Source organism: Emys orbicularis, chromosome 10 (genome assembly GCF_028017835.1).
Source record: "Emys orbicularis isolate rEmyOrb1 chromosome 10, rEmyOrb1.hap1, whole genome shotgun sequence".
Taxonomy (NCBI): domain Eukaryota; kingdom Metazoa; phylum Chordata; order Testudines; family Emydidae; genus Emys; species Emys orbicularis.
The window spans coordinates 7,707,967-7,718,030 of record NC_088692.1 but is presented as its reverse complement, the minus strand read 5'-3'; the positions used below and the strand labels follow the sequence as shown (position 1 = coordinate 7,718,030).

General features: G+C 50.5%; 1 protein-coding gene across 1 annotated transcript; it reads right to left on the bottom strand.

Moving 5' to 3' along the window:
- Nucleotides 1-3,852: 3,852 nt before the first annotated feature.
- RASD1 (ras related dexamethasone induced 1) lies at nucleotides 3,853-5,757 on the bottom strand. Its single transcript, XM_065412664.1, has 2 exons — nucleotides 5,472-5,757; nucleotides 3,853-4,403 (listed from the first exon to the last, which is right to left on the bottom strand). The coding sequence occupies exons 1-2, from the start codon at nucleotides 5,755-5,757 to the stop codon at nucleotides 3,853-3,855; spliced, it is 837 nt and encodes a 278-aa protein (XP_065268736.1).
- Nucleotides 5,758-10,064: the final 4,307 nt, after the last annotated feature.

Here is a 10,064-nt window from a genome sequence, read left to right as displayed (position 1 = left end):
GTGGCACTTGCGTCTGTACTGAGCCTGCGAGGACGGCACAGGGATATTCTGAAAGCACGGGAGACCGCGGAGCTGGCCTGGGTGCTTTATCCTTCCATTGCTTTTCTAAAAGCAAGGCTGGGGCCAAATAGCCTAGTAGAGTTAGGCTGGGAATTTTAAAAGGAGTGGTCAGTGCTCAGCTCTGAGTGAATGTCACAGGGATTTAGGTACCTCGATTCCCAACTCACATAGGCAGTGTCACTCCTGGTTGCCCTGGGGTCAGTCTGCCTAACCCTGTTGACTGTAGTGGTTATTTCACTTTCCGCCAGCGGGGCCGAGAGCAGAATCTCTCGGAGGCCAGCTGCATGCCCCAGAGTACTTTAATCAAGGGCAGAATCCACTGCCTGCCTACATGGGCCTCTTCCTGCGTTTGGGACACTTGTCCACTACTATGTTAACCCCCCCTCAGCTGTGGATGGAGATGAAGTGCTTTGTGCAGATCCAGTGAAGGACCCAGGCAAGTATCTAGTAAACAGCCCCATGGAGATGGGAAAGGAGATTGGCCCCATAGCCAACTAGCAGCAACTGGGCCATTCAAGTGAGTGGAGCTGCACCAGGGAAGAATGTAGCCCATAGATAGGCTGGTGACTCTGGATTAAGGCCTCTAACCTTTCATTTCTTCAGACCTGGGTGCAACTCAGGTTTAAGAGCACCACCCTGCCACGGGAGTGAGGTTTGCAGGATCCAGGCCTTGGTCACCAGTATAAAAACAGTTGTGGGTTCACCTCCTTCACCCCATGGACACTGCGGCCACCACACACTACAGCATAACAGCTGGTCTCTGCTCAAGGGATGCCTGGGACTTGACCAGGACTGAGATGTATTGGCCAGGCAGGGGGAAGTTTGTCTAATGCCTGCCGATACTAGCAGTAGTGCTAGCCAGGCCTGCGTTGCCTTCGCTTTCACAAGAAGTAAATTCACCCCCCAATATTTCAACTGTATAAACTAGAGGCAGGAGGAGAAGTAGACTTGACGGGGAAGAGTGCAGCAAGATTGGGGATATGGGCGGTGGTGGATTGGGCCATGGGCTGGTCCATCAATGTAGCGAGGTGGCGCGAGCCCGTTCTGCACCTTAGTTGTACCCACTTAAAATAGAGTTGGATGGGTCTGATTCATCCCTGATGTAAACACATTGGCTTCAGTGCACTGGACCTGGAGATGAGAATCCGTCCCAGTGGGTTTCCATGGAAGTAACTGAGGGCACCTCCAGTTACAACTCATGAAAATGGCTGAACATTGGATCATGTTCAAATAGAGCAAGGGGCAGTTTGCTGAGTTCTAGCTCGGAATTTCCTGCTGCCTGCCTGCCCCTTCCATGGGAAATGGAGGTAAACACGGTTATCATAGGAGATCTCGGTAAGTAGCACTGTATCTCACTGGCTAATAAAAGTATTATGTGTACAGTTTCAAGCATGTGTGCCCAGGGTTGGCTGGGTCCCAGCCTTGTGAAGTGCTCTTATAAATTATGATGAAATACTGTGCCAGTCACTAGAATGCAGGTTATTTGCATATAACACAAGGACACAGAGAAGCCGGTAGAGTCCCCAGAAGGGAGATAAAGCTCATTCCTATAAAGAGCAACAACGAGATCTGTTTTGAAATTGCTTTCCCTTTGCCAGCCAGAACGAAAGTGTTTCTGGTAAGGTCAGGGACACCATGCTGGGATAGTCCAAATTACTAGCAGCTTGCTTATTATATGCCACTCTGCACCTCATTTAAAATAGTGCTAAACTCATTTCTTGGGAAGATGCAAATGTGGCCTGGGATAAACCTTCCTTGTTTCAGTGAAACAGAACTCAAAAATACGCAATAGAAGATGAACACAGGCAGTGCATTTCTGCCAGCCATTCTCTAAGATCAGTAAATTTGGCATCTATTTCAGATGGTGAAATAATCCATTTCATTTTCAATATACATTCCAGTGAACTGTGCACATACTGAAGAGATGGAAGAATCAAGTACAAGTCCAGAGAAATGTGGAGTTGCAGGTGAAAGTGACCCCTTCAATTTAAAATCCAGTCACTTTTTTTTTTTTTTTTTTTTTTTTGTATTGAAAGCTGTTTCAGGTGCTACATCAGTCTCCCTGCCTATTTTTATGGTTTCATAAGCACATTTTCCTTATCTTTAAATTAAAAATATATTTCTGGCCCCTATTGCTGGGGTAGGGGGCAAGGGAAATAACAGGGAAAACTGACTAGTGAAACAAGGAGACTGGCTAAATACAAAAGGCCTAATTTTTCAGAGGATCTGAGCGACTGAGATCAGTGGGAGCTAGTGGTATTCAGTAGCCCTGAAAAACCAGTCCTAACATGTTTTCAAAATCACCAAGTAAACCAAACTAGAAAAAATGAGAATTTATTCCTTCCCCATTTTTTTTCAGTTCTGGCAATCTTGGAACAGTAGTTCTTTCAAATGCAAAGATGGGGTTTTTTTTAAGTGGAATGTTTCCTTCAGGTGTGTTGCAAAGGAAAAAAGGTCTCTCTGATTTAAGTGCAAATTAGTATTTGTAAAAAGCCTTTTATGGTTGAATTGCAGATGTTTCAAGTGTGAAAAACTGGCTAAGAGATTATTAGTTTTATTACCGTAGTGCCTGGTCCTAGGAGCGATTTTAAGTGATTATGAAGTTGTGTCATGTCTCATTTTACGCACATTTCCTATGACAAATGCCCGGCTAGTATTTATGATCACATGCACTTATAGGCTAGGATCTGAAATTCTTCACTTTCCCATCTGCCCTCTAGATGTCACTCTATGGTTCAATGCAAGGTACAGTCATTAGAAAAAGTTTTAGCCCAATCAGTGATGTGTTTCGGCAGCACAGTTCATTTCACCCCTCCCCCTAATTACTTTGTTGTGTTGAAATAAATCTTGTCAAGCACTTTCAGTAAGGGGAACCTTTGCTCTGGGGATGAAGGGAAGTATGTAGAGGGAAGGTTTTGATTTGAACAGTTGCTCAGCTTCAGTATATAGATGTTCCATACCACATAGGGTGAGGCTTTGAGAATGCTGAGAAACACGGAGAGGAACCAAAGACAAACCCAGCACAGATTAATTTAAAAAACGGTTTTATTTTTGTAGAAAAAATAGTAAACATAAAACATGGAGCGTAGAAAACACTTGGATAAGATTTTGTTCATGTCCAGGACACACACTACCCTACATAAAGTGCCTATTTAAAAAAAAAAAAAAAGCGCTTTTTTCTCTCCAAATCAGACAAGACAAATGTAAACAAAAGTCAGTTTTTGACACCCACCCACACCCCCATCTCTGCTTCTGTAAGAGGGGCCAGTGGAGAGGATTGCAACAGCCGGAAGTGTCCTCCTGCAGCTCTCCTGGCTCAGAGAAATGCCCACGCACATGCACACACAAAGCCCCTTTCCAGAGCTCAGTGTTGGCTGGTTTCTCAAGTCCAAACCATATCTCCCCCCCAAGTCTCTTCTGTAAGGCAGTGCACTGGCCCATGCTGGCGAAGGTGGGGAGGTGCCTTAGAGTCAATGTCTTTCCACTCCCAGGCGCCTCATCTGTGCTCACAAAGTCCTCAGTCTCTCACCCTTGGGGGGGGGGGGAGGGTGTCCCCAGCAGCAGCAGCAGCCCCCCCCCCATTGCACCCCAAAAGTGGGTGCAGAGGACAGCAGATGCAAATCATCCCCTTGGGCAGGGGGTGGGAGCTAACCTGCCCCCGGGGCAGATGCCACCCTGGCTGGGGCACATACCACCCCTGGGCAGCCAGAGTTTATGGTAAAACAAGCTTCCCCCCCCAATGTATCTCCCTCCCTTTTGGGGGAGGTAGGGGAGCGGGACGGCAGGAGGCTCCTAGCTGATCACACAGCGCTCCTTGTCCTTGGCTTGCCCGCCGCCGATGGCCTTCTCCCGGATGTACATGAGGTCACTATGCACGCTGGGCCGGCGGGCAAAGGGGGCCACGATGCCGTAGGCTTCCCCGCCGCTGCCCTCGGCCCCTTCCTTCAACAGCTTCTTGCCCTTGAGCGCCTTCTTGTGCAGCATGTCACAGTACTGCACCGAGACCTTGCGGTGCAGGTCCGGGCTCATCTCGCTGGGCAGCTTCGCCATGGCAAAGAGTGCTTGGAACATCTGGTCCAGGCTGCTGTTCTTCTTGGCGGAGATCTCAAAGTAGGCACATTTCTGAGGGTCTGCCCCGACCAGCTGCTCGACCTCCCGGGGCTCGACCTCCCGGTAGAAGTCTCGGTCGCCCTTGTTGCCACAGATGACCAGGGGCACCTCCATGTTCTCCTTGGTCTTGTTCTTCAGGCACGACTTGGTCTCCAGGATCTGCTGCTTCAGCCGCTGCACCTCCTCGAAGGAGTCCCGGTTATCCAAACTGAACACCAGGATGAAGACATCTCCTGTAGGAGAGGGGGGCACAGAGAGAGGGCACGTTAGGACCTGGTCCTGGATGGAGGCAGAGCCCTGTCCCCAATCAGCTCACCAACCTCAGCACTGCCCTAAGGGCTGTCCATAAACTACCGCACTGCAGGGTGGAATTGTGTGTTTGTTTCAGGGTTGGGGGTGGGGGGGGGGCTTCTTCAAAAACAAAATCACCAAAATATGCCTTAGGTAATTTATGGACAGCCCCAATTAACCCTGCCACTAACCAGCAGCAGTGCTCTGCATTTCCCTATTTGCTCCCACGTTTGCCTAGGGAAATAAAGTTTGCAAACTCCCTGCACCAGGCTGTTTGCTGAGCTTGCATGCAAATTCCAGCCTGGGTGGAGGGGCTTGGCTCGACTGGGAGGGGGCAGCTGGGGAGAGAAGCAGCCATGTGAGCTCGAGGCTTTGCTTTGCTTTGCTTTTAGCTTTACATTGCAAGGCGTGCCATGTGTGAGCAGCCCACACACCCCATCCAAACCACCTGGGACACATAGGTGCTGGAAGTAGGGGGGCTGCTGCACTCCCCGGCTTGAAGTGGTTTCCATCCTATACAGGGTTTACAGTTTGGTTCAATGGCTCTCAGCATCCCCGCTATAGAAATTGTTCCAGCCCCCCTGCATGGGTGTTGGGTAAACACACCCGCTGGGCCCTTGCTTCCTTCACTTTCCTAGTGTAACCCACACACCTTCTGGGTGTGGTGCTCTGTCCCACCTAGTGGCACCAAGACCACTTAGAGAGAGAGATTAAGGAGTCTGCTCTCCAGTCTTAGCTAACAGCCCTCTGGCTTTTAGCTCATGCACTAAACTCCAGAAATCCCAGGTTCGATCCCCCCAGTGCCTATCAGTGGCACATGCAAACTGCTCCGATCGTGGCAGAAGTGGCCCAGAGAGAGCTGTGACTGACTGACTGTCCCCTGAGCCGGGCACAAGGAGCATTCCCAGCGGTGACTGTCCCCCGCTCCCTTCCCTACCCAGAGGGACGCCGCAGCCCCCAGCCCCCGGGATGGCTGGGGGACCCGCCTCGCAAGCCCCGGCCCCCCGTACCTGTCAGGATGGAGAGGCGCCGCATGGCGGGGAAGGGGTGGTTGCCCGACGTGTCCAGGATGTCCAGCTGATAGACCTCGCCGCGGATGCTGTAGAACTTGCGGTGGAAGTCCTCGATGGTGGGCGTGTACTGCTCCTCGAAGCGGCCCGTCAGGAAGCGGGAGACGATGGCCGTCTTGCCCACCTTGGAGGAGCCCAGCACCACCATGCGATAGCAGTTCTTGGCCGGGATGCTCAGCTCGGACTCGCTCTGACACAGCTTCTTGATCATGGCGGCGGGTCTCATGGAAGGAGGCGGCGGAGGGTCTGGGGAACGGCTGGCCACTGGGCGCCCCGTCTCCTGTGCAGGCTGCGAGTCCGGTGTGAGCGGCCCCAGCCGCCGCTGGCTTTATATAGAGCTGCCCGCGCCCGCCCCTCGGCAGCGTCACAGCCCGGGGAGGCTGCAGCTTGCAGCCGGCTGGCCGGGCCCTCCGGGGGCGCGGCTTGGTGCACGACCGCTTGGCTCTGCCTGCGCTGGGGCGGGGTGGGGGGGAACCGTCCTGCTGCATTGCTGGAGCCCGATCCCCGGGGCATGCAGAGCCCCCCCACCCCCGGGTGAGACGGGGCTCGTGCAATCTCCCTGGGCACTTTGCAATGACCCCCCCTCCCCACTTCCAGCTGGATTCGGTGCCACCTTCCTCTTGGATACATGGTCCCCGGCTCCCCGCTCCGCCAGAACCGACCCAGCTCCGGGCTGATTTCAGGGCTCCCGGGCGGTTCAGGGAGCTGCTCCCGGGCAGAAGTGGAGCCGGGGGAGGGGAAGAATCGATGGCTATTGTCTGTCAGTTCCATACAAATATGCCGGATAAGGCTTTGTGAGCACAACAGACGGGGGGACAGGGGATATTTGCCGTTAAAGACATTGAAAAGGGGCCATCGATTGAGCGGGACACGTTGGATTGTTGTGGACACACGCACCATTTCTGGTGTCTCTTTCAGCCCTTTGTCACTTACACCGAAGAGTCACTTATTTAGCTTCCTCGATTCCCTCCCCCCCCCCCCCCCAATGTAGGTACCAAGGTTAGCCTCCCAATCCCACCACCCAAAGCCCGTTTAGTTCCCTTTCTCCGACGGGTCCTAGCTATTCCGATGATTGCCATCCCCCCCCCCCCCCCCGATTTTCCCGTTTCAGTTTAGCCCCATGTTTCTATCCAGGCTGCGGGTGGCTGGGGAACTGGGCTCCTTTGTTTTCCCCTTGTGGTTTCATTTCCTGTGTATTTCCCTCTCTCGATGGAAATAGTTTGCAGAGAAGAGGACTCATAAAACATGTAACAGGTTTTTGCGGGTCAGCTCCTACTATCTATTACACTTTCCAGTCCTCCTGATGCTGCTGGTTGGAAGCTTTTGTGATGCATTATTGAAGTCTGGCTCTTTGTATTGCCTGCTGCTTCTCACAGCCTAAAAGCCACTCACCTTGGGCGAGCAGTGGCAAAGCAGGTCCAGTAATCGTCAGCAAACATTAACAAACCAGAAGGGTCAACTCCACTGGATCATTACGCCTTATGCGCTGTTATTTATGTGCTGCTGCAGCAGGGCCGTTATTCTGCCCATTTAAAAAGTTAAAAAATATGCAAAGAAAAAACGGATGCCTCGAAACACAGGGGAAAACGAATCACTAAAAGAAGAGATTCCGAGATCAGAAAGTGGCCAAATTGAAGTGCCTCCTTGTAATGCGGAGTGTCTCCGCTAGAGGGCAGCAGAGGGTGCGGTTTGCTGGTCCCTTTTCCTGGGAGCAACGTTAGATTTTATTAAGGGTGCACAGGTCAAAAAGCACCGGAGTAAACAGATGTTAGGTGAGCAGATGGAACCCCACAAACTCAGTCACCCACGCAGATGACTGTAGAGCATCAGTTACATCAATTGCCAAAAGACAGAGTTAGCAGGAAATGAAAAAGTGCTTGAAACAAAATTGCTTTGGGCCAGGATGGAACCACAAGCAGTGAGCCACATTGATTGCCAGGTGAAAGTGTGGGGAGACATTAGGGTGTCAAAGGGAGCGGGGGAAGCCAGCAGAACAGAGCTCTTGACTAATCTGAAGATGGCAATTTGCAGTCAGGGCTTTTATGGCAGTTTTCCAACCCACTGGCATGGCCATATGGCCCTGGGCTCCATTGCTCCATTGGCAGGGCTTATGTAGACCTTGAGTTAGTGAGCTACTTATGCAAGTGTATATGCATCAAGCACATGAGCAGGAGCAGTGCCACTGAAGTCAGTTGCTTCAATAGAACTACCCATGTGATTAAAGTTCTCCAGTTAATCATACTGCTCACAGTACTGCCATCCAAGATCAGGGCCCAGAGTGCTAGGTGCTGTACAAACACAGCAATCGATAGCTCTGCCTAGAAAGAGTTTATAATCTAAACCGACAAGACAGAGGAGAAAGGGATAGAACCTACTTGCTTGCTTAAGTACCCCATCGATTCAGGAGCCCCATGGGGACGTATTACCCTGGTTGAACTGGTGCATTATGGCTGTTTTGCCGCTATGATGCAGGCCAGGATCACCATAGCTGGGGCACAGAGATGAGATGGCTTGGATTAAAATCCCAAGCACCTTTGATTGTAGAGCAGACCCTGTATTGGAAGGGTTTATTTTCAGATGTGGCTGGAGAGAAATCCCCCCACCCCAAATATCTGACCTTGTAAGATTTAAGATGATGGACGTTTCACAAGAACAGCGTGTGAAAATCTGATACCATTGAACCTAATCCACATTGGCCCTAAATCTGGACTCTAGCCGAATCCTAATCCAGAAGCGATTGTAAACACTGGCCATCCCTACAGCTATAAAATGCTGCTGCCTCTGGGGGGGAATGCAGCAGCTATTTAAACAGCCCACAGAAACCCAGGTGTTGGGAAACATCATAGCCAGTTGAAGCCGCAAGAGGGATTTTAGGCAGAGAGCATATAATTCCCAAATTGGGAATGTTCCTGATCTATAAATGAGAGCACCAGGAGGTTTATTAGATGGTCCTAAAGCACAAGTTGATCAATCCCCGAAATAACAAAGATCACTTAATAGAAGTGGTTGACTGAAAACAACAAGGGAGTTAGGAATTGCCTGTTCCTTGCGGATAGACAAATCGAACATCTCGATCAGAATTTATCACTAACCACACGCTTAATAATCATGCCCGGGGGAGTAAAAATAGCTTGTTCAAAGCCTCCTCCCAAGTTAGCTCTTCTCAGTACGTGGAAAATCCATTTGCTCCCTTTGTGAGGCTCCTCGGTGATAGGAAAGGCAGCGTGTTCTTCATCCAGACACTGCTCCATGCCACCGACACATGCTGAACGGCAAAACCAGGCGCCCGGAAATCGGGACGATGGCTGAAGGTGCAGCTAGGATCAGGAATGGACTTGAGTTTTCCATTCGGGTGCAAGCTGCAAGCAGGATGTGACGAAATTGGAGAGAGTCCCAGAGGAGAGCAACAAAAATGATAAGAGGTTTAGACAACATGACCTACAAGGAAAGAATTGGGCGTGTTTAGTCTAGAGACGAGAAGGCTGATGATAACAGTCTTCAAAGATGTTTATAAAGAGGACAAAAATAACAGGAGTACTTGTGGCACCTTAGAGACTAACAAATTTATTAGAGCATAATTTGTTAGTCTCTAAGGTGCCACAAGTACTCCTGTTATTTTTGCGGATACAGACTAACACGGCTGCTACTCTGAAACCTATAAAGAGGACAGCGATCAATTGTTTTCTGTATCAGCTGAAGATAGAGCAAAAGTAATGGGCTTAATCTGCAGCAAGGGAGATTTAGGTGAGCTATTAGGAAAAATGTTCTAACTCTAAGGCTAGTTAAGATCTGGAACAGGTGACCTAGGGAGGTTGTGGAATCCACATCGCTGGAAGGTTTTACGAACAGGTTAGTTAGACAAACACCTCTCAGGGATGGTCTCACTATATTTAACCAACAGAGAGTCCTGTGGCACCTTTAAGACTAACAGATGTATTGGAGCATTTAACCCTGTCTCAGTGCAGGGGGGTGGACTAGATGACCTCTTGAGGCCCTCCATGAGTCAGCAGCTAGTTGAGAAGCCCTGTCCTATGACTGAAATGGCTGAGGACACCTAGGTAACTTCTGCTAACCATGCCCAGGTGGGACTATTCAGGGCCAGGGAGCTCTCAATGCAGGGCCATCAGACCCACTGACCTTTCCGGTCAGACAAACCGCAACTGTGTTGTTTTTCAGGTTACGGTGCCAGGCTCATCTGTTTTCCAGCGACCTGTTTTCTCATCCACGGTTGGCTGCACACACCCCAAGATGCTGGAGCAGCCATTCTCGCAGGGCCCAAGTCAGCAGAAAGTGCAGGCATAGAGATGATTTTGTGAGATTTCTACCCTGCGGGATCAAAAGCTGGTGGGAGTTCATGAGGCTTAAACAGTGTTCAAAGCAGCATTCGATCATGGGGGCGTGAGGGCGGCGTGAGCTTGCTGAGTCCCTACAAACACACACGTCAGGTGAACATATGTTGAACCGTTCAGCGAGCATGTGGCCCAGCCATTGGGTTTACCAAGGTTCGTGATTGTCTTTGGATCTAAGGGCAGG

What these genes read in the sequence shown, in the direction of transcription:
- RASD1 (XM_065412664.1), bottom strand. Translation starts at nt 5,757, where the DNA reads ATGAGACCCGCCGCCATGATCAAGAAGCTGTGTCAGAGCGAGTCCGAG. An exon ending in GCGCCTCTCCATCCTGACAG is followed by an intron (nt 4,404 to 5,471) that starts GTACGGGGGGCC and finishes CCTCTCCTACAG; the next exon opens with GAGATGTCTTCATCCTGGTG.